General features: G+C 42.6%; 1 protein-coding gene and 1 long non-coding RNA gene across 4 annotated transcripts in view; both read left to right on the top strand.

Annotated features, from left to right (window-relative positions):
- Window positions 1-4,807, top strand: part of LOC116441469 — a 32,213-nt gene extending 27,406 nt beyond the window's left edge. For 2 of the 3 annotated variants that reach the window (XR_004239084.1, XR_004239086.1), the window contains exon 5: window positions 3,224-4,801. This is a non-coding gene — a long non-coding RNA (uncharacterized LOC116441469). Of the gene's footprint in view, window positions 1-3,223 lie in introns of all 3 variants that reach the window. The other variant, XR_004239085.1, reaches the window with a different exon arrangement.
- A 1,500-nt stretch (window positions 4,808-6,307) lies between these two features.
- The window catches only part of CNIH3 (cornichon family AMPA receptor auxiliary protein 3), a 46,242-nt gene continuing 27,733 nt past the window's right edge, over window positions 6,308-24,816 (top strand). The window contains exon 1 of the mRNA XM_032103393.1: window positions 6,308-6,468. Within this exon, the coding sequence (XP_031959284.1) occupies window positions 6,388-6,468 (81 nt within the window). The 5' untranslated portion in view covers window positions 6,308-6,387. The remainder of the gene's footprint in view (window positions 6,469-24,816) is intronic.

The raw sequence follows: 24,816 nt of genomic DNA, 5'->3' as shown, positions 1-24,816 counted from the left end.
TTTCTTATGAGAAAGCTTATTCAGAACATTTGTTATTCCTTTTTCATTCCTTTGATGGAATTCAGTTATTCAGAATTGATGAAGTTGTAACCCACTCTCTCCCCAGCACAGACACAAATTAAATTCCTTCTTGGCAGGATTAAGCAATGTTAGCAAGAATTACTTCTGTATGCTTTCCATGTATTGATTTGAAGCAAAATAGGTAATGTCAAAGGCAATTAAGACTGCTTCAGATACTCCATGTTAAGATCTTACTTTCTATTCCCTTCACAGGCTCCTGTTCTTATGCTGGGTTTCCCTTCCAGACTAAAGGTCTTGACTAGTTCAGAAAAATGTTCTGAGGAAAAAAAACACAGATGCTATTTTGCCAATGCTGAAAATCTTACTACTAATTTATGGCAGGTTTCTGCCTTCCATGAATTGGAAGGACTTCATGTCTGGAAGGAGGTAACTTTTGTGAGATGAAGATGACTTCTGCTGTTGCTATGAATAATTATGGTCTTTGGCTAATTCTAATCCTTCTGAAAATTCCACATATAGTCATTAGAGATCTGTTGAAGTTAAGAAAATCCTTTCCTCAATCCATTTCACTTTAAAGCAGGAGCTCCCCTGCAATTGCTTTTTCCACTTGGTTTTTCTACTCTGTCCTGGAACCAAGGGCAGAGATCCTGTCTTTCTGGGGGGATTAGTATCCTGTCAGATATTTCATCACTGGTGAGGAAGCAGTCTTGATGAGCTCCCAGGAGATAAAAGCTGAATTTGGAGGAGATATCAAGTGAGAGGCAGATGGACCAGGCTGAGACTGTGAACTGACAAGAAGATAAGGGAAAAATGGGCTAATGGGAAAGAGCTGTCCAGTAGAGAGACAGAGGAGGCTGGAGCAATAGAGGAGAAAAGCACATCTTAGGAATTAAGAGGTGCAGTGATATCTATGCCCACAAAGTTGCTCCACTAATCCTGCAGGTAATGGAAAAAGTCACAAAAGATTCCCTGACGACAAACACTTCTATTTGCTAGCAGATCATCGGTGACATGAAGAGCCAACATGTGCGTCCTGTCTCTGTGCTGGTGGTTATCAGCGCACGGCACAGAGCAGTCACTGAGATCACTTAGTTCAGCTCAGTGGTCTGAGCTGCAAACCTGAAGCCCCAGTTTTGCCAGTGGCCATTATGGACATGAGTGGGATGCTGTATAATTCTGATACTGGCTGGCAAGGGAACAGTAGAAGCAAAGCATTATAGTGTCATGCTCTGAAGAGTCTTACTTTGCTCTTTAGGAACATTTCTGTATGGCACATTAATCCACGCTTCTAAAAGTGGATTTCAATAACACGGAATTTAGAGCCTGACAGGAACCTTACAAACTTCACCAGGGACAAATGTAAGGTTGTGTGCTAAGGAGGGAATAAGCCCTGGCAATGAAACAGCCTGGGACCTGACAATTCTGCTGAAGATGGCTTGAGATAGGCAGTGGAACAGGTTGCCTGGAGAGGCTGGACTGTCTCTGTCCATGGAGGTTTTCAAGACTTGACCAGATGAAGCCTTGAGCAATAAGCCTGACCTTGCATTTGTCCCTGCTTTGAGCAGGACATTGGATTAGAGATCACCTGAGGTCTCTTCTGACATAAACTTTCCTATGATCTTATGATAATGTCATTAAAATTTATTCATCCAAGTCCTACAAAAAAAGGTGGGAACAGCTGGCAGTAAAATGAGATTATTGTCAGTGGGTTTCTGAACTACCTTATTCTTGATATCTGAAAATGAGACTTCATTAACAAAATGTCACTTGTCTTTATTATTGCAAAAGTAACCTTTTGAAAATGAACTGACCATGAACTAATAGAGTAATTTCATCTGGAATCTGCAGATAATCTGAAATAATAATGCATAAGGGCATGAAATGCTTCTATTAATCTCTGTGGGGTATTAGCAGCAAAGCCCAATGATAGCAATTTGTATATAAGAATTGTTAATAATTTAGTATTACTTAAGGTTCACAAAAGAGAGAGTTACATGTATTATTAAGAAAATAATCTGTAAATGAGAGTTCTCTACTATAATTAATATTATGGCTTTTACTCTAACAGGCACTCAGTAGTATGTTACACTTAAACAACAATAATGTAGCAATAATATATAAATCTTAAAACTAGGAACTACTTTGGCTGAGGGTGTATCACCTCGTTGGTGGATTTATGGTGATTCTAGCCTCTCACTTCAGGGACTACAAGCCTTATAAAGATTTGTCCTTTAGGTTTATCCAGTTGTGGTAATTATTTGGGAGTGAAAGGACTCATTAGCAGTCCCTTCTCATCTCTGATGCCGTTCTGTAAATTAGCCACTGGAAATTTCTTTAAGTACCTTCAAATTCTTCCATTATCTAGCACAAAAGGTCATTTCACATGAAATCAAGTGCTCTGAGACCTGCTAATGTAAGGACATCCTGAACTCATGAATCTATTAAATCTATTTTCACAATCTGTTTTCACAATTGGATGTTGTTTGTTTTTGAGGGCTGTCTGCTGCTCACCAGATGTACTCCGTTACTATTTATCTAGTGACTGAATTTTTATGGTCCCTTCATAGAGGTCCTCACACAGTAGAAAGCCATCCTTAAGTAAAAAAATCCCTGATCCTGTTTGTGCTTTGAGTTAAGATCATATCTGCAGAGTGATAGCTTTGAAAATCAGCATCTCAGTACTACTTGTACAAACATAGCACCATCATATATCCTCTTGTGATGACTCGGTGTGAACCTGGGATCAGACTGTACTGCAATCATATTTTTCAACAAATACGCAAAGTAAAGAGAAATTCTGTTTACAAGGACCAAATGCAAAGAGGGGTAGCTAGCATTCCAAAATTTAGTCTGCTCAAGGAAAGCAAGAGCCCTCACAATCTTTTGTAAAACCCTTTTCTCCACAGGGTTTATAAATGCACCATCACAATCTGTTTGTGGGTACTGTGGGACATAGCCTACAAAGCCAGCTCATGTAAAAACTTGTGCTAGGAACTGTTGTCAAGCTTGAAGAGCCTTGTGTACCCATCATCAAATATATTTAAAAGAAAGAGCCTCTGATAAGAGGAGAGAATACACACCCTTTTAAAATCCATCTGAACAGAATTTACTTTCCATTTCTTACCAACTTTCTACTTGGTCTGCAATTCATTTCATGGTTCAGCTTTCTGACTACTTTTTCTGTTGCATTCCTGGGTTACAGGTGTGTGCCACAGAGAGACAGCAGCAATCCCTTCTGGAAATGGCTTGGGAATACCATGGAGGAAGCAGGAGCATTGGTGAGATTTTGAAGACGGAAGAGTGAAAGATGAGGTGCTAAATCTGAGACTGTGGCTGCTAAAATGAGCTGCTGAACATCAGAGAGCAGGAATTACTGCATTTCCTAAGAGTGCTGCAGAACCTCTGAGCCTTTTATTTCTAGTAATAGAAAAGAAATCCATGTGTGTCTCAACATGTGGATGGAATTTTGTTTATTTGGGGAAAAGAAGTGTTAAAATAACAGTTTTTGAAAGCAACAGCTTTTCATAGAGGCAAAAATATATTTTATGTATATATAAAATATGCATCCTATGCTCTGTGTTTATCTGGTTTGCCCATCCCAGATCCCTTGAGTGGATAATGCTGCACCCTCAGCTCCCACAGCCTCCACCCTCAGCTCCTACACCTCCATCCTGGCCTCTGTGCTGTACATTAGTTCAAATGATTTTTGAAATAATTTCAAATTATTTCAAAGGAGCCCAGCTGGGTGCTGGACTGTGATTTCTCATGCAGCCCAGATCAGATCCATTAGTTTTCTTGAAGGTTAGGACCAAGACCATAGAAGTGGATGGGGAGCGAATAGACAGACTGGTGTTCCTGCTGTGTTCTCAGAGGCTTAAACCAGGGAGAAAACAGTCAGGCACATCCATATTGTTTTTGCACTTTGCTTCATTATTTGCAGTAGTCTCATTCATAAATGACAAAGAAACAGCTCCCCGCTGTGAGGTCCTCATACCACAGAGAGCTGTAATGAGTTTGCAATGAGATGGAGATAAGGAAGATTTTTAGTGATTACTCAGACAAATCTCTGAGTGCAAATCAGAGATGTGCTGAGGGAAGGGTATATCTTTCCATCACTCTCCATGGCCTAAACATCTGAGGATACTTAAGGTATTCTCATGGTATTATATAATAAGAACTCTCTAAGACAAAAATGTCCTAAATGCATCTTTATGGATTTTTTTCCCTTCACTGTATGTCAGAAACTTTTGTAATTTGACAGCCACTAGCAGTGATTAATGGCTAGCAATACAGCTAGGGGCAATGTATGTTTCAAAGTCAGTATCAGGAAAGACTGTGTGATCTGGGAAGTCTTTGGCTGAGGAACTCTCTCCTTGCAAAATCAAAACCAAGTATTTTGCCTATGTGCTCATTGAAGATATCCAAATAAATAGTTGGAATATAAATGAAGATGAGAGTGAAAAACAGGAGAATATTTACCTTGCAGTGTGGTGCTAAACTGAGATTTTGTTTCTGTTTTGGTCTTTTATGATAGCTACAGTATATTTATATTTTTCATAGGTATGTATATATATTTGTGGAAGTGTATACATGTAAATGCTCCAAAAAGAAATTTTTTATTTTCATTTTCTTAGAAGCATCAGGTGTTTTCTGTGTTGAATCTTAACAGAGGTAATATATATCCAGATATTAAAGTAAAAATAAAGAAATAAATATTTCCAAAGATGACTCCTGTACCTCATTTACTGCTCTTTTCAAAATGTGTGGTTATGAGTAAACCATTTACTTCCACAAGTATATGCTCTGAAGGATTTCAGATCCAAAAAAATTAAAAGGTCAGAGAATTACAATAAATAGTTTTACTGCATCCCTGTATGACATAAGGCTCATTTCTATTTGCCATGTTCTGTCCTTCTTAATTGAAGCATCAGACCACACGTACAGTCTGGAGCAGCTCAATTATGAAAGGTTAGAGTCATCAATTTGTTCCTGATTGGTTTATTAATTACTGGCCTTGACTCTTGATTCAAATCAACACTATTTCCTCAGGATAAAAGTGCGTATTATGTTACAAGTAATATACTGTACTTATAAACAAAAATTTATTGGAAACATTTACAAAGAAAGCTTCCACTGGACTTGGCTTTGATGGAATTATGATCTCCTGTGCTGTGAAGCCTGACTTTCACAGATGACCACTGGTGAATTCTAAACAGTGTTGTTACTGAATCCCTTCAATCCGTAAAAGGAATGAAAAAAATGTTGTGAGCTGAAATTGTGTTTCAGTTTTGTAAGGATGTTTCAAATACGTAACTTTTATCCATGTTTTCAAGATATTTTTAAACAGGACTTCTGATGGTTCTGTGGTATTTCCTCATGGAAACTTTTTGCTTGCAAACCTGCCGTATTGTGCCAGCTGATGCACTCCAAAGAAGTGGAAGAACTTTTGATGGTAAATCTAAACCAGATCTGCAGAAATGGCTAAGTTGTGTCTGGAGATACTATGGATGCCGTTAAAGACAAGGTATGAAGGTATCCATCCATTAAAGATAAGAGAAGGCAGGAGCTTGCTCTTCCTTCGTTATTTTACATAATGTACTTCAGCAATTTGGATATAGCATATTCCTGAAAGCCAGCAAGAGCACTCTCCCCGCTGGTGGCAGTTAAGAAAGGCTTTATTTATTTACTCCAACAGTAAATGCCTTTTTCACCTGGTGGGAAAGGGCAGACTGAGCCCGCTTTGCTGAGCTACTCTGCTTTGGTTCATGAGATTTTGGGCTGGGTTCCTGTCCCCTCTCCATCAGAGGATAGACACTCCTCCGCTAGTCCACCCACTGAGCCTGGGGCATGTCTCACCCGATTTAACTGACCCTGAAAGGAAAAAACCCCAAAAAACTAAAAAAAAAAAAAACACCATCAAAGCACTTCAAGTTTAGGCACATAATTACCTTCTCAAGATTTGGCCTGAACTGATCCCAGCCTACGCTCCTTCCTCTCACGCTGTCGTGACAGGATTTCAGTCAGAAACACGCGGCTCTCTCTGACTGCAGACGCTCGAGTGCCGGCAAGAGCCCCGCACCAGCCCCTCACCGCCGCGCCCCGAGCTCCCCCAGCCCCCGGCGAGCGGACCCGCCCCGGTGGCCGCCCACCGCGGCGCCTCGGCGGGGAGGGGATCGCGGCGGAGGGGCCGGGCCGGGCCGGGGGCGTTGCGGGGGTCGGGGCGGGCCCGGGCAGGGCTGTGGGGGGCGGCGGCGCCCGGCCCCGGGTGCGTGCGGCGCTGCCCGCTGCCCTCGCCGCGCTGCCGGTCCGGGGGTCGCCGCTCGCCCGCTCGCCCGGCGGAGGGGGGCGCGGAGGGCTCTCCCCGCCATGGCCTTCACCTTCGCCGCCTTCTGCTACATGCTGTCGCTGGTCCTCTGCGCCGCCCTCATCTTCTTCGCCATCTGGCATGTGAGTACCCCAGCCCCGCAGCCCCCGCGTTAGAGGCGGCTCCAGCCCCGGTGTGGAGGGTCGTGCCGTGAGGGAGCGGGGCGGCGGGACGGGCTGGGGCGGGGGCGAGCAGCCCCTCTCCCGGGGAGCCGGGGCGCAGCGTCCCGCGGCGGGGTCGGGGCCGACGGACCTCGCCGTGAGACCTCTGCGCGGGGGACGGGGTTGATGACATCGCTGTAAAGCGCAAGGAGCGGTGGCCACGGGTCCCTGACGGCTCGGTCCCCGCTGCCGGGCAGCGCTCGCAGGCTGAGCGCTGCCCCAGCCCCGCGCTGCTCGTGGCTGAGCGCCGGCTGCGCCCCGGCGGGAGCTCCGCAGGTAACAACATCTGCTTCTCTTGCCTGCGGGTACGCCGCTGTGGCGGGGAAACCGCTCCGTATCCGATGAAGCAGATACGGTGTGTTTCCTTCAGTGATTACTACATTAATAACTTCTCAAAAAGTCGGGGTTGAATGTGAAACTCTCTCATCCTTCCGATGCGTGACCCGGCTATTGTGGTTCACCTTCATTAATTTCACTCCACAGTGCTGGCGCTCGTTCCTTACTGTTCGCTGGGTGTCTGTGGTAGGCGTAAGCGTGTAACTTAGAAAATGTGAAATCATTCTAATGCATAACTTGGAATTCTTTTGAACTGTTACATATTTTAGAATTAATTACACTTTGTGTGCTACACGATAACTCCGTGCCGTAAGCATTCAGTATGGAACAGGATAAGTTGGAGAATAGAGCGAGTCTCGTGGATGCTTCTACAGCTACTTGATGGAGTATGATTAAAAGAACAGCCCTCCTTTGACTAACAAGTAAGGGAGATGCAGAATTTATTTTTATTGAAATGGAAATAAAGCTGCTAGCTTAGTTGTATTAGCACCATGAAAGAAATCCTTCTGTCGTGAGAATGCTTTGAAATTTAATTATTTTGTACTCTTCGTGGGGCAGTTACAAGTTTTTTCTTACTAAGGAAACCACAAAGGTGTGATGGTAATGCCGAGTGCTGCCGTGATGTCGAGTACTGCAAGGCTGGCAAGGATCTCTAGCAGTCAGCTACTGCACTACTCTGAAAAAAGGAGTAGTAAAATTTAGATTATTACTCATGTTTTCTCTCCTCCTCTTCTGCAAACCTTTAGGTCTCCAAAAGTGAGAATTCCACAGCTTCCTCAAGGGACTTAGAGTTAGAAGTGTGTTCTCCTTTGAATCTCTAGCACTACAAATTAAACTGCAGCAATTTTAATGGTTGTTTTATATATTTGATGTCTGTTCCTGTGTCCTCTTTTTTCTGGGTCTGGAGTTGTTGTCATGTGAATTCATAAAGTACTTGTAGCAAATCTGGCAAATTATTCTCCCATAAATGAGTGTAATTACTGCAAATTTACTCTTAGTGAAACATTTTTTTAACTTTCAGTCTATAAACTCATGAAGAGCAATGCCTCAGTATAAGAGCTCTGTAAGGCAACTAGGAAAGAAAACCTTTTCTCAATACACATATGTTTATGCTGCATGTTTCTTACATCTGTTGAAAAACTGTTGAGGGATTGAAACTGAAAATGGCAGGAAATGCTCTTCTGTTGTAAGAGATGAAGAATTGGCACTGTCTTTCCTAGAAAATAGATAAAAATTCTATTGAAATACATGGTTTGTGAAGGAAGGTCATAGAATTTAAATTTAGATTTAGCATCCTGCCAAAATAAACTTTTAGGTGTACATGTTATCCACATATACAGAACGCAAGGGTTTTTATTGCCCTTTCTTCAAGAACTGGTACAGTCTGGTTTCTTTTGTAAGGTATGTATTGAGTCATAAGAGTTTCTTTTACCTTAAACATCTCAGTTGTGAAAATCTTCCCAAGAAACAAAACTCCTACTCCTTCCCTGTGACCTGATTTTTTCCCACTGTAATATACTGGTAAGGGACAGTAAATATATTGTACATAGGTTCTAATAATGGCAGAGGAGTGTTTCAATCATTATATTTTCCTGTTTGTTTATTTTTATAAAGACATTCTGTTGCTACGAATAAGTTGATGAATAATCTGAGTGTCCCATCACTTTGAAAGATTTGTGAGAATGAGAATTTATATTTTGTGAAGTATTTTAAAGGATAAGAAAAAAACCGTAGCATTTGGACTTGATATTGTTCTAACCTGAAGCTGAATGAGGTTTGGGCAGATATCTGGAATAATTTAACAGCAGATCAAATAAAATTTAATATTCTTCCTGCTGGCAAGTCAGATGAATTATAATTTTCACTCATATTGATCTCATAGGTTCAATAAAAACTGTGCAACCAAAACAAGAAAGTAGGATGAGGATTCCTATTTTTGGACACTGTGCTTTTCTGGTGCCTTTCCTCTAGGAAGTTGAAGACTGTCTATACGTTCCTGTGCTCCTTACTCTTTGGAAGCAGACAGAATGAAGCTGGTCAGAGCATTTTAAAGGAATTGCAAACAAAATGCACAAAGTCCTCCGGATATCTGGAATCTATTATAATTTTTTTCCTGCCTCTGAGTGGTCTTCATGTATAGGTAGCCAGAGGCGTCTGTCATAAAAAAACCAGTACAAAACCAAATTAGATGCTATCAGCAACATTTGTTTAAACTCTGCACAATAATTATCTTAATGTATTATTGCTGTAATTTCACTTATATATATTAAATGAACGAAAAGGACTTGAAATCTCCATGTACTACATGAAACGAATATAACACTCTCTGGTACAGGAATTTTTAAAGCATTCAGGTTGTTCAGTGACCACATTACCTCTAGCTGTCATGTCACAGTATTAGAAACACCGTGGAGAAGCGTGTGATACAACTAACAGCGGAATCTGGCCTGCTAACTACGTAATTTGATATCCTCATCTGATCTTGTTGTAAACTCAAGAGCAGAATGTATGTTCTTCCTCCTGACTATCACAGACACTTTGTCTTGCTGTCCTCAGCTCTTGTTCTTCTTTATATACAGCTTTTTACTAATCAGTTTTATTCCAATCCTAAATGATCTTGAACTAAGATTTAGCTTCCTGTTAACATTGAACTGAGCTGTGTCAAGGCTGTTTGAACTCGCAACAAGACTTGACACACCACATTCATTTCTAGTGTAGCTCCACTAAGTTGTGTCTCAAGTGAAGTTAACTGAAGCTGACCAAGTGGTGCCTTATTTGTCCTCAGTTAAAAAGGGATATGCTTGTGTTGAGTCCTGCAGCACTGTGTTCTCTTAAAGCATATTGGTTTTGAGTGAGTCCTTCCCTTTTGGTGATATTTTAAGATGAAAAGACTTGCTTTGAGATTTGTTATTTAAAGGAAAGCTTTAAGAAAAGAGCTTTTCGAAGTGGTCCATTTTTTAATACCACAGCAAAGCAATTCATAAATACCAAGAACCTTACTGTAAAAAGATACTAATTTCTGTGGTGGGCCATCTCTTTTTCAAGTCTTACAAGCATATCTTTGCATGTGACTGCTTCAGAACCTCAGGACTGCCAGAAAGTATTGGGGATATCATGCCAGTGAAAAAATTGGTGGTGCTAGCCTGAGAAGCTGTACCACACTGGGTGCTTTTTGGAGTATTTTGATACGGTTGCGAATGCAGATGAATCCAGGAACAGCTCTTTGGCACAAGAGCTGTGTGTGCTGAAAATGATGGCAGCTACTTGAGCCAAGCATAAGGAGAATAAAGCAGCAGAACATGGAGCTTTTTTGGTTTATGCCCTCCACACCACCTTATTTTTTCTTTTGAAGCATGAGGATAGTGTTAATCTTGATAAACTACCTTAGTATAACTTTGGCTTCACTTAACAGTTGCAAGTTCACAGGTATAATTAAAAACAGTGGTAGGCAGTGACTGAACAGAGTAATATAGGCTATGATTGACTTGTATTTTAAATCAAAGCATCCTTTTTTTTTGCAAACACCAGGGAAAGAAGCCCTTGGAATCTGTATTTGCTGTTGTTTCTGCTCATGGCTTTGTGTGTTACGTTCATCAGACAACTTGAGTTATCTATGCCTTGTTTTCTCATTTGCTAACTGTGAGTAATGGAGCTAAACTGCAAGTACTGCCTATCACTTTATTTAAGAACTATTCCTAAAATGTCTTTGCTTTCTGACAGAAGGTGCTATGTACATATAAGATGTTGCCACTTCTGTTATTTGTCACTGTACTGTCCTGGTGATGTGGACTGTATTTTATTAGCACTCAAATTTCAATAGCTCAGGTAAAAAATTTCAAAGCTCTCAAAGAGTTAGGCATGTGGAATTTGGTGAGTATTCAGTTTCTGACTTACTTAGGCTTCCTCATAAAATTCCTAGCCTAATTTTTGATACGTTTTACAGCCTTAATTTTGAAGATACATAAAAAGCACACAAGCTTGGGTTGATAGCAAACTCAGTTGAACAAAACACTTTGGTCACAAACTCTGTGCTGATCTGTCAATGTTCTCTGTGTATCTGTATTTTACTGTTTCTGTAACTTAGGTTTAGAGGGTGGATCTGCCTTACCTGAAACCGGTAAAGACATCTATGATCTAACTTGAACCTGTGCTTCTCTCCAGTGAAGGCTGCCAGTCATTTCAATTTAACCTCTTTGCAATGCTTTAGAGCCTGTCATGAAAAGAAAGTAATTTCCTTACAGACTTGTGGTCAAGCCTGAATTTCTTTCAGATATTGAAGTTCAGTGCTGTTCATTAATGAATCATTAATGCATTTCTCTGAGAATGTTGGATAATCCTGTGCTTAAAAATAAAATCAGATTAAGGCTTGATGAAGGGGGGTGCAAATGCTGTTGCTGTATGTTATACGTATTTCTTGAAGATGTCTTTTCTTCCCTAAGCAGCTAAGCACATTGTCCCTGAGGGTTTTATAGTCAGGACAGTTTAAGGAATGAGTCTGATATTTCCACTCTTTTTAAAGACAGAGCACAGCCAGATTGCCCTGGCTTTAACATAACTTGACAGTTCCCTTACAACTTTTCTTTCAGAAGTTTGTCACATTAATGCTGACAGACAGATATTAGGCCAGGCAGCACAGGCTGTGTAGCAAACTGTGTCTTATATATTGGGAAAGAGGTATATCTCAGTTTAGTAACCGTGTCATGCTTAAATAATAATTTAAAAGATCATAGAAGTGTATGGGCTCCAACACAGACTTAAGTACTGTGGAAAGATTAAGCAGGATCTCTGTGTATGCTTGAACTGTCATGATGAGATTTATTTGGAGAAAGATTTTAAACTGTGTGTGTTTGCCACTGGCTGTAATTCCAGATGCCTCACAAGTCACAGTGACTCTATTATCTGTGTAAAATAAATTATTCTATGGAGTCTCGTGCCTCCCACAATATGTGCAGAGAGCTATTTAAATGTTACTTGGTTGTCACATATCCGAGGGGTTTTTGGTCTTAGGATTAGTTGTAAAATCTACTTACTAAAGGGATTTATATCCAAATTGTTAAATAATTTATTTCTAGTGCTTTTCAGTAACTGCTATGATTGTTAATAAGCAAGGCAATATAGCTGTCATATTTTATTAGACCGTGAGTACAACTATTAGATTGAGTCGGAGGCATGAGTTTATAGCTCATTATGTGTATTTGTTTACTCAGCCACCACACACTACATTAAATCACATTTAAAACATTGAATTCAGCCCTCAGACCTCTGGCTCAGCAGATTACCCTCACCCCAACATAAATATCCTTTTAGCAAAGTGTTTTTCAGAAGGAGAAAGAAGCTCAGCAGAGAATGTTTTCCATACAGATAACAGGTATCTCTTTGACCCATTCCTCTTCGTCCGTGCCTGCGACATGCCCCTCATTTATAACCAGTGTGGCTGCTGACAGCTGGAGATGACTCTTCCAGGCAATGGAACTAGGTCTCACTTAAGTTGTAAACTGGGGATACTGGGAGGCTTACTCTTCTGGTGATGGTAGTTTGGAAAACACTTGCAATTTCTGTGGAAATGAAGTATCTCTCCCACATGAAACAGGTAAGAATTATTATTATTTCCACTCTGAAAAGAGTCACTTAAAGTCACAGGCAGAGTCAGCTGATGGGGTAAAGGCAGAACAATGTCAAATACTGTTTGATTTACTAGGTCACCTTCCAGTGTTTCACAGTTGGAAGTTCCCAGTTAAAAATTCAGTTTGTGACCGTGATGATGTGCAGGGAGTAAGAAGCAATTTTATTAACGAAATGGTTCCTGTGTTCCTTGATGGTAATTACAACTTCAGAAATGTCCTGTTCCTGTTAAAAGAAATAATAAAAGGTTCATAGAATAATTTTGATTGGAAGGAATCTAAGAAATCATCTAGTCAAATCTCTTCTTCAAGGCAGGCCTTGTTTCAAAGTTAGGCCAGGCTGCTCAAGGTCCTGTCCAGATCACTTGGGTGGAGAGATGAAACACTGCCTGGATGGATGAGGGGAGAGCAGTGGGTATTGTCTACCTTGACTTAAGCGAGGCTTTCCACACTGTCTCTCACAACATCCTCATAGGCAAACTCAGGGAGTGTGGGCTGGATGAGTGGACAGTGAGGTGGATTTGGAGGTGGCTGAATGGCAGATCTCAGAGGGTTGTAATCCATGGCACAGGAGAGGCCTGTCACTAGTTGTGTCCCTGAAGGGCTGATACTGGGCCCAGTGTTGTTTAACTTACCCATCCATGACTTGGATGAAGGGGCAGAGGCATCCTCAGCACGTTCACTGATGACACCAAGCTGAGAGGAGTGGCTGATACCTCAGAAGGCTGTGCAGCCCTTCAGCAGGACTGCAACCAGTTGGAGAAATGGGCAGAGAAGAACTGCCTGAAGTTCAGCAAAGGAAAATGCAGGGTCCTGCACCTGTGGAGGAGTAACCCCAGGCACCAGTACAGGCTGGGGGCCAACCTGCTGGAAAACAGCTCTGTGGAGAAGGACCTGGTGGTCCTGGTGGACAACAAGCTGTCCCTGAGCCAGCAGTGTGTCCTTGTGGCCAAGAAGACCAATGGTATCCAGGGATGCATTAGGAAAACTGTTGCCAGCAGGTCAAGGAAGGGGATCCTGCCCCTCTACTCAGCCCTGGTGAGGCCTATCTGGAGTGCTGTGTCCAGTTCTGGGCTTCTTAGTACAAGAGAGACGTGGAGTTCCTGGAGCAGACCCGGTGGAGGGCTATGACGATGATTAGCGGACTGGAGCATCTCCCTTCTGAGGAAAGGCTGAAGGAGCTGGGCCTGTTCATCCTGGAAGAGACAATTGAGAGGGAACCTCATCAGTGTCAGTATCTGAAGGGAGGGTGTGAAGAGGATGGACCAGGCTCTTCTAGAGTGGTACCAAGCAGTAGGACAAGAGGCAATGGGCAGAAGCTGATGCACAGGAAGTTCCACCTGAAGATGAAGGAGAACTTCTTTACTTGTGGGTAACTGAGCACTGGGACAGATTGCCCAGAGAGGCTGTGGAGTCTCCCTGACTGAAGATATCCCAGAACCATCTGGACACAATCCTGTGCCATGTGCTCTGGCATGACTCTTCTTGAGCAAGGGGTTGAACCAGACAACCCACTGTGGTCCCTTCCAACCTGACCCCCTCTGTGATTCTGCAAATCTGAGAACTTGTTCCAGTACTTTACTCATTTCACTGTGAACATTGTATTCTTACACATGGCTGGAATTTCTATGGTGCAGCTTCTGACTTTTATGTCTTGTCCTCTTGGCTCATTTCCCTGAGAAGAGCTTTGTGCTGACTTCTGTGGAACCCACCTCAGGAAACTGAATGCAAGATCATGGAGCAAATCCTCCTAGAAGCCATGCTAAAGTACATGGAAAAGAAAGAAGTGATTGGTGACAGCCAGCATGGCCTCACTAAGGCCAAATCATGCCCAAGAAATTTGGTGGCCATCTGCAACAGAGTTACAGTGTTGGTGGATGAGGGAAGAGCAACAGGTGTCACCTACCTGGAATTGTGCAAAGCATTTGACACTGTCCTGAATGAAAGTGTCAATCCTTGCTTCTAAACTGGAGAGACATGGATTAGACAGATGGACAACTCAGTGGATAAGGAATTGGCTGGATGGTTGCGCTCTCAAGAGTTGTGGTCAACAGCTCGATTGCTGAGACCAGTGGCAGGTGGTGTTCCTCAGGGGTCAGAATTGGAACTGGTGCGGTTTTACCTCTCTGGTGACATGGAGAGCGGGATCGAAGGGACCCTCAGTGGGTTCAATGACACCAGGCTGTGGGGTGTGGTCAACACGCGGGAGGGAAGGGATGCCATCCAGAGGGACCTTGACAGCTGGAGAGGTGGGCCTGTACAAACCCCATGACATTCAACAAGGCCAAGGACCAGATTCTGCACCTGGGTTGGGGTAATTCCAAGCACAGATACAGGCAGGGTGGAGAATGGATGGAGAGCAGCCCAGAGGAGAAGGACTCGGGGGTGTTGGTTGGTGAGAAGCTCAGCATGACCTGGTAACGTGCGCCTGCAGCCCAGAAAGCCAAACATATCCTGGGCTGCATCAAAGGAGGTGTGACCAGCAGGTCAAGGGAGGGGATTCTCCCTCTCTGCTCTCATGAGACCCCACCTGGAGTTCTGTGTCCGGCTCTGGAATCCATAACATAAGAACATGGCTGTTGGAGTGGGTCCAGAGGAGTTCCATGAAGGTGCTCAGAGGGTTGGAGCGCCCTGAGAAGGCTGAGAGAATTGGGATTGTTCAGCCTGGAGAAGAGAAGGCTCCAGGGAGGCCTTATAGCACCTTCCAGTACTGGGACGGGGCCACCAAGAGAGCTGGAGAGGGACTTTTTACAAGGATGTGTAGTGAAAGAACAAGAGAGAATGGCTTTAAGCAGAGGGTAGATTTAAATTCAGAGAGACATCAATGTGCCTTGTGAAGGCAGGACAAAAGTCTTTATGTTTTTCTCCCCTTCCCATTGAAAAGGTATTGCTCTAAAGCAAGGATTTATTTTAGGAATGTCATTGTGGAAAGTTACATTAAAATCACAAAACATTTACAATGGAACTAGGTTTTCTCAGCAAGATACTGCAGGAGCGCTGAACTTGTGGTTCCGGTTTTGATCATGTGAACACATGAAGCAGAACATAACGGAGATGAAGAAGCAGTACTGTCGCCGAGTTCTCCCATTGTGCACTGCTTGCAACTCCCTCACCAATGTAACAGGTCATGAGAAATCTCAGTTGGTTTTGGGTCCTTTTGTATGTCTATGCTTTTGCAGGTCATGTCATATTCTAGCTGTCAAAGATGGGTTGGGTTTTTTTAAATACATCTGGAAGTCTAAGCACATTGCCAGAGGAACCAGACTTAAAGAATTAAGGAGACTTACAGTAAAATGGTGAGAATTCGTAACTTATAGCCCTTGCAATTATAACAGATAGTGTGCAAGTGCCAGGCATTGTTGATACAAGCACCATTTTTTAATAGAATGACATTTGATTTTTTTAATGCATTTAAATGCCAACCATCTTCATGCTGTGTGTGAGTCACAGTTTCAAGTGTGTAATTGTTTAGTCAATCTTCTGTTGCATTATTATTTTATCACGCTATGAGTTTGGGCTAAATAGTTCACATTGTATCACCATCTAACTAGAAATTTCTTTATACATTCACAGAATGGGCATTTATAAGCAAACATAATGAAGGTTCCACTGAAATCAATTTGATTGCATGTGCTTCAGAGTTGTTCTTCCCTCAGTATTATATAAACACTATTAACAGATCCTTTAGAAAATTGATTTGCTGATCATCTAAGTGACAGGCCTGTTTGGCTATGCTGAAATCCTTATCCTTAGTCATGCTCCTGTAATTAAACTGAGGAGTTTCATGAGAACGTGGCTGAATAGATGAGGGAGGATGCTTTTTGAGTTGCTGTTCTTCTAATCTCAATTTTTGGTCACTTCTACACGCTGCTGTGTCCCTTCCCCTTGCTATTTTTCTGCAACCACAGTTGTAATGCTGCTGTACTGCTTCCCCTTGCCTTAGCCCTGCAAACACTGCTGTGTGGCTGAAGGCCATTTCACACGTGTGTGTGTGTGTGTGTGTGTCTTGGCCTTGCAGTTTTTTCCTCCAAGTTCTGCATGGCCTCTTTTTGGGAAAGAAAGAAAACTTGGGAAGGTCTTTAATCTTGTCATCCCTGCCTGATGCTGCCTGCATTAGAAGAGCCCCTGTTCCGTTGTCCTGCCTCTTGCTGGTCCAGCTGGGCTCCTACTGTGCCACTGAGAGGCAGGAAGCACAGATCCAGCAGAATTTCTGCCTGCCACGGGCTTCTTTCTGAGACAGCATTAAGTAGAACCCCACTGCTGAGTGGGTAATGGGGAATAAAAGTGACGTGGGAAGGGGGAAAATGGGGCTGTGGGAGGGAGGACTTCAGGGAGAAAGATGTGAAGGAAAGAGGAAATGAGAGGCAGAAAATCCATGTATGAGCAAGGGACTAACAAGAGGGAAGATTGCTGTGTTCTCATTATCATTTGGGAGGCAATTATTTGAGCAGAAGAGGCTGCCTGAATCCAGAAGGTATGGCTAATTCAGGTGGTGGATGGTTTTGGACAGCCTGTGTAATGAGCCTTCTGTGTGGGTATGGTGTAATGTGTGACATGCTTGAACAGATTTTTTAGTGACAGAACCCAGATTCCTTTATGTGTCTCCTGGATTTTGGTGAATGTGCATAAATCGCTGCTGGTAGGAATGGAGAACACAGGAGAGGGGGGAAAATGTAGCAGCAGCAATGAGAAACCTGGGAGGAAAACCAAGGAGTGTGCAGGGGGAAAGGAAGGTAATGCTTCTCCCAAGCATGTATCAGCAAAACAGTAATTAGAAATACCAAAATAATAACTTGTAGCAATATGTAGGAATCTTTGAAAGCTCAAGAAAAGAACAAATTGTGTTGTGATGATAAGATTGGATACTTGCATTGGGACAGTTCCAGCCAGCTGGCCAGTCTCTCACCCATGACTTTCATCTACTGATACTAAAAAAAAATTCTTCTTTTGGATCTCATTCTCTTACCATCTTCTCTGGGGCGAATATTTTTTTCTAGTTGGGCCTATTTTGGTACATTTTCCTGTCTGTTTACTACCCTTTCCCTGAATTTATTCTGCAGAAACAGCCTGTTTATTCCTAGCTTTGGATTATCAGCTTTGTGCTGTTAAGTAATAGAAAAAGTGCTTCAGTTCATTTTGAGAATAATTTATGAAGATGGAGCTTTGTGGCTGTAATGTGTCTGTAGTGTGTTTCTCCTTGCATATCCCCATACTGTAATTCTGATGAGAGTAAAAAGACAAGTAGAAACATTGCATGGCAGCACACGGAATTTATGGTGAGATAAATAAGAAATTACTAGTAATTTTGAGGAAAAACAAGGGCAGAAGAATAAACTCTCTTAAAAATATAGGGGGGCAGCTATATTGCTTCCAGACAGAATAAACCAGCTATTGGTCCACTGTAACCAGACCACCACCTTTTCTCCTACCTTCTGCAGCTGGCCAGCCTCTTGTACAGGTCTTTCACCAAGTCCTGTCTAGTCTGTCCCCAATTTGGTGTGGAAAAACCTGGATAGTGAAAAATTTGGCCTATGCAAGTAGCAGCTGTAGAAATCTGTAGTGATGCATCTGTGATAAAGAGGCAGTGAGAAAGATGTTGGAGTTGTTTAGTTTCTTACTGTGTTTTCTTAGTTGATGTGGAATTTAGTATAAAGAGGTGCAAGGGCAAAGCAGTGCTATCTCTTGTGCTGAAAGCAGAGTACCCCAGCCTCTCCTGGGCATGGATAGAAAATAATACTGCTTTCATCTCCCCTGCTTGGTGAAGAGATCTGCAAACCAGTCTATCTGCACTAGCTATTCCCTGGATCAGAGCCACAGATCTGAGTTTGACACCTCATCTGTAAAGCTTGGATCCAAACTCCCGTCATTTCCTCTTGGCCCATTGAAGAGGTCAAGACTAGGGGTGAAGTCTTGGCCTAACTTTATACATATGCTTGTTCAGCTTATCTGCAGATGTGGTCTTTGTTTGCATCCTTTCCAGGACAGAAGAAAATGCTGGTGCAAGAATCTGTATGACCTTTGTCATGATGACCTTTGCTTTGATCAAGGAACTGGAGCATCCCTCTTACGAGGAAAGGCTGAGGGAGCTGGGCGTGTTCAGCCTCAAAAAGAGACACTGAGAGGGGACCTCATCAATGTCTGTCAGTGTCTGCGGGGAGGGCATCAAGGGGAAGGATCCAGGCTCTTCTCAGTGGTGTCAAGCAATAGGACAAGGGGGAAGGGGCAGAAGCTGAGGCACCTGAATATGAGGAAGAATTTCTTCACTGTGCAGTGACTGAGCACTGGAACAAGTTGCCCAGAGAGGTTGTGGAGTGTCCCTCACTGGGGACATTACAGAACCATGTGGACACAATCCTGTGCCATGTGCTCTGAGATGACCCTGCTTGAGCAGGGAGCTTGGACCAGACAACCCACTGTGGTCCCTTCCAATGTGACCCACTCTGTGGTGCCCTTTCTTAGTTTGCCGAATGCGTGGCTGTGAGTGGGAATCCTTGCTGTAGCAGATTGTTTGCTTTTCCAGTTCTGACCATCAAACCAACTTACTACCTACCTAACAAGTGACAGCATTCCCAGAAATGACATGTCAGTTTGATGTCACTGGTGCTCTGTGAATAACTGATCTTGGGGTTTTGGTGCTGAACTGAAGAGATCAGAAGCAGTTAGATACCGAAATGTTTAAAACATTTTGATGTTGTTATCTAAATCAAAAAACCTGTTTGTTTTATAAAGAATCCACATGAAATACCCCATTGCATGTAGGAGGAGGAGACCATATGCAGGAAGAGAATACTGGTGGCGTGCTTGTGTCAGAAGTACAAGGAGTGTGGGAGATTTATACTCTGTTCCCTGTTGCTGCAGAGATCCCACCTGTATTTCCCTCCGCCTACAATGATGCATAGATTTTGTGCCTTTGGGGCTGGTGGGCAACACTGTCAAATCCTCTGTAATATTTTCTTGGAAAAAAGAGAAGAGCACACATACAAGCACTTGGGAATGCCGTCCGTACCTGCTGCCTTTGGTTCAGACTGTGACATTAACTTCACCACTGACCCGTGGAGTCTTCAGTCAGCTGAGGCAGAAGAATTGTTTCTATCACACTGAATGTAATTAAACTGAAGTATTGCATCTCTGTGTATAAAACCACTTTCATTCTGTTCAGAACAATGTGGTGTATTCACCAGTTTAGGTGCTAATTGAAAATGTGGGGTTTTTTTTTTCTTTGTATTGGTAGCAAGTGTTTGTGTCCCACTGAGGGGTGAGTTGTGGGGCGTGTCTGAGTCACAGAACACTGCTGGTTTCTGAACTGTTTCCTTGTACTGAATGCAATAAAATAAGGTTTAAAAAAACAAAAGGAAAAAAAGAAGAATCACGACAACAAAATGATGAAATCCTTTCAGGGGGGAAAGAAGGATGGCAGTCTGGACTTACCTGAAAAATGCCTCCTCCGCTTGCAGTCTGTTTGGAAATGTGTCCTAGCTGCAGGGAGCAAAACTATTAACCTATTTAGAAACAGGCTCTGTACAGCCATATTAGCATCATCCCTCCTGCACAGCTTGCTGCTTGTCTTCCTTCTCTTAACAAAATGCACTTTATATGTGCACAGCTGATTTTGGTCTGGCTGGATTTCAGCTGGTGTAGACTGGAAGACAGTGAGTGGGTATAAAGTTGTGATAAAAGCACAGGTCATCTCTGTCTGTGGTGAATCAGTGGGACATTTGTCTCTCTGCTGCAGGAGGGGGTTGACATCTCAGTTTCAGGATGACTGGGGAAGATACTTCAGTATCTGTGGTGAGCAAGTGAAATCTGTGACCAGAACCCTGTTGTTGCTAGCCAGCCAGTAGAAACTGTTTCACCTTGCAGTTGGATGAAATTATCTTTAAAAGCCCATTTCATAGCAGTTGTAGAAATCTGTCAATAGATGCTTGTCAAATCATCCTTCTGGAAACATTGTGTGTACAACAGAATTTTGCAGCTGCTGAGGGTTTTTTAGTGGTTTTGTCAAAATTAATAACATGAATTCTTTACATTCAGAAATCAGTTTGCTTTTCCAAATTGTGGCCTGCAATAGTAACCGGTACCATGGACGTAGTAACTTTTTAGTCAAGGCACTCAAAGCTCTGTACAGTGTGGTTGTATCCCTGAAGATACATTTCTGTATTTTTCACAGTGTGGATGGAGTTTTTCATGCTTGTACTAATAGGTGTGGACTGTTTCAAGTGACTGCCAAATAGTTACTCTTAATTCTTAGTGGTTTCTCCTGCACCTCTCTGCAGGCTTGGAAATCTAATTTCATGTAGCTGATACAATAAATACTGCTTTTCTGGAGGGTTGGGGGTTTAGGGGGTTTTTGGGGGGGGGGGGGGCGTAGGGTTTTTTTTGTTTGGTTTTGTTGTTTGGTTTTAGGTTTTGGTTTTTTGTTAGGTTTTTTTTCCTTTTGTTTGTTTTGTTTAATTTTCACTTGTATAGTTTCTATCTGTGCAGAGGAGTACAGTGGTGTAAATATAGCAGTGCAGGCTGGCATGTTTGTGCACACATGCTCTCAGCAAAAGAGCCTTCCTCTATGGATTTTCATCAGTATTTATTTAGAGTAGTACAATTATGCCTCCTTATTTCCATTGGTAGGTAAGAAATCCTTTTGAGTCATGCTAACCAGATGGAGATTATGCCTTTTTAAATTTGCCAATTGGAGTTTCTATTGGAAAAGTCTTAGGATCTGGCTTAAATACTTAAGAAATTACAGTAAGATTTTCATGACTTACGTTAGCTTAAGCTTCCAGTTAGAGCCTAAAAAAGGTTTAAATCATGTTGTCCTAAATGTAATATCCTTTTACAGACAAAAGAACTTCAGTAAAGAGATGTAAACTGGGTGCTCAGGTGTTTGCTTGTGCAGCCCTGGATGGAGCCATGTTTTGGATTTCTTTGTGGCGGGTTGTTTGATGGTGGCAGCATGTGAAATTCAAGTTAAGTAGAGCAAGGAAATGCCATACAATTGTTAGTGTGAAATCTGACAAATAGAACAATTTTCTACCCTTGAGTGTCTTAAAACCATTTGCAACCTTAATCCGAAAAGACTCTGCTTAAACCAGTGTTCTGCTCTAGAGACGAACAACAGCACAATAATCAGACAGAAGTGCATGGTTTCACTTCTCATGTTATTAGTGTACTGACAGTATTCTTTGTTTCCCCTAAATTTTGTATGGTGTAAAAATCCACAGCCTTTCGTTCTTCTGCCACTGCTTCTGTAAAAAAATTTAATTTCTTTGAGCTTCATTTTTTCCCTTGTTTAAAAAATGGAAATAATGTTTTCCTGTGTTAAGACCTTCATTGCCTTGAAGGCAGATTTATAACTGCAAAGCATTATTCATTATTATTGTTTACTTTTATTAATATGTGGTGAATTAATAACTGTAATATTCAGAAAGATAAATACTTTGGGGTGAGAAAAGAGAAGAAAGGACTACTTTCAATCTGACGTTTTTTCTCTGCCCTTTACTTAGCTCTCATCAACACCAGCATTTCAGATACACTGGTCTGGGAAGCTACTGTGTTACATGGGAAAGAATGATGAAAACCAAGACTTGAGACTTTTTTCCTTTTTTAATAGGAGCTGCTTAATAAATGGATGTAGGCAGGAAATAATGACAACAAGGATAAAATGCACTGGAATTTGAGGCAGTTTGCCCCTCCGTTCATACAATCTTGAGTTATCTTTCGTGCTTGGTAGCATTAACCAGATCAATTCAACCAGAAAACAAAGAGGGAAGAAGAGCACCTCGTAGCTAAATTTCTTGTTCAGGTTCATTTCATATCATGATAAGAATTGGGTAGCAAAAAAAAAAAACATTCAATCTGTCACTTTGTTGATGTCCCTGTTCTCTGTAGCTCTTCATGGGCTCCCTCACTCCATCATGTCAAGGCAGTGACTTACCTTCCTTTCCCGGTCCTTTTTCATTCTTACCTGACTGACTCTCTCACATTTTTTCAATTGCTGCTTCTGCCCCACAAAATCCAGCAAAGTTCCTCAGCCAAGCACGTTTTCCCAAGACAGTTGATATGTCTGTGCATCGGTTGCTGAGCAGGCATGAAGTTCAGGAGCACAGCATGCTCCTAATCCTGCCTAACTTCTGTGCATGTGCTGACTTGCAGTCAGCCTGTGAACTGCGGGTCTGGGTGCTGTGAAAGCTGCCTGGGAGAGTGGAGGGGGAGACAAATTGTCTAAATGAACCATTAAAGACAGTTCCTTCAGTATGGGATGGTGGTGCATTGACAGGGTGGTGGCAAGGAAGCATATGTTAGGTGTTACTGTTCTGTTCTGTGGTTAGTGTGGTTGTCATCAAGTTCTGTTTTATCTTAACTTTCCTGAGATGCCAGTAAGCAATAATACCCAACTTCTTTGCTGTCACTGGATTCACACCCACACCAACTTCACTGCCACCCTAAACCACCACATTCTCAATTAAAATATGTTTCTGTAAGAGCTCAGTGATTAAGAAAAAAAGTATGTTCCCTAAAAATGAGATATAGCTAATTTCTAGCATCAAGTGAAATTTTCATTTTGATGGGTACAAAAGCATAGAAAGAAAGCAAAATTCATGCTCAGTCATAGGTCATAGGTGAATACTGCATTATTCAAAGCTGTTATGGTCTCTCTGATAAGCAGAGAGAATGCAGATAATGAAAACAAATTTTCTAAATATAATTGCAATTGAAACCTGTATTGTCATCACGATCTCATTGATGCATTATGTGTATAAATTGGGGCAAACTCCTTGCTGACTTAGACTGGGAGTTTTGAGATTTGCACATGGTGTGAATCACCAGAGACTGCAAGCAGTATTTTTATAGAACTTTAGTTTTATTAGGTGGAAAACACACACAAGTACACTTCTCTCACCAGGAAAAAGCATGCCTAGGGTAGTGGCAGAACAAACTTCCTGCAATGCTTTGCAGTGTGGACTCACAGGGAAAATTCCCCAAGACAGAAGGTAGTGCTGAATGCATTGTCTATTCAATCCCTGGCCTGTTTCTGCAGTAATTATAAAAATTACTGCTAAACATGATGCACTTTTTCTTTTCCTCATAAGGCTTTGCAAGTCAACAGATAACTTGGTGTCATGGGTTAGCAAGCATCGTCCCGGAAGTGATGTTCTTGCAAAGGAGTGCTTACAGCTCCTTCTGTGACCTGACAGAACCTATCAGCTGGCCACTTTGAATATGGACAATTCTTTAAGCCACTTAAAGTTGTGACCGCCTCCGTGATCCACACTTAAGAACAGGAAACCCCGAGGCAGACTCTCTCTGTCTTGTTTCCGGTGCTGGGACAGGTGGCTGCGGGGCCCGTGTGGGGGCCAGCGGGCCCGGCCCAGGCCCTGCTCAGGCCAGGCCGGGTCGGGCCACGGCCATCCTGGAGCCGACGGGCCCTGTTCCACCCGCGGAACCCCCCCACAGCAGGGCTGTGGGCAGCCGGAGCGGCTCGGCTCCCCTCTCCAGAGCTGCCAAGATTCAGCTAAAGCTGCACGGCTGTCTGGCAGAGGTCATGTGACCAACAGCGATAAGCCACATTCCAGCTGCAAGGCCTAGGTGAGATTAACCCTTTTAGTGCTATGAAGAGCTGAAAACCGGAGGGAAGTGAAAGAGGAGATGCTTAAAGCTGAAATTCTGTTGTGAAGCTATGATAGATCAGAGTACCTGCTGTAATTTCATGAAGGCATGGGGGGTGGAGCATTCAACTTGTGAGCAAAAGCACCTGCGCTGAGATAAGCAGATGCTGACGCAGCTGTAATTTCATGAGAAGTTTGAACAGGGAGAGATGGAAGTGATGAGGACTTTTGCTCCAAATGGAAAAAGAGAAAACCTCAGGTCCTAGAGATGCTCCCAGAGATAGTTCTAAAGAGGAAGATGAGGAAGACCCTTTGCTTCCAGGGAAGGAGAAGGGCCTCTATTCTTAGAAATGAAATGCTCCCAGAGATGGGTGAAGAGAACTTTTGTTTCTGAACGGCTCAACCTTAAAATTTTACCCCAGCAATTCAAGAGTGGACCCTCGAAAGCAGTTGTGGGAAAAGCTGCAAGACGGGGGAAGGGACTCACATGCGAGCAGAGAACCAACCCGGGCGGCTGGCTCCTTGTGATAATGTTTTCATAGCATGGGCAAGAGACTCCTCTTCCTAAATGGACTGAACAAGGTTATTATGGAAGTGGTAACAGACTGAACATCTCAAGGGCTGTCTTTTTACATTATCACTGCAAGAAGGGGAAAGGTGGGGGGAGGAGAAGTGTTCTGAAGGCGTGGTATGACTTTTTTTTCTTCTTTTAG

Source organism: Corvus moneduloides, chromosome 3 (genome assembly GCF_009650955.1).
Source record: "Corvus moneduloides isolate bCorMon1 chromosome 3, bCorMon1.pri, whole genome shotgun sequence".
NCBI lineage: Eukaryota > Metazoa > Chordata > Aves > Passeriformes > Corvidae > Corvus > Corvus moneduloides.
Note: the sequence above shows the minus strand (reverse complement) of the source record. Positions and strands in the feature narration are given on the sequence as shown.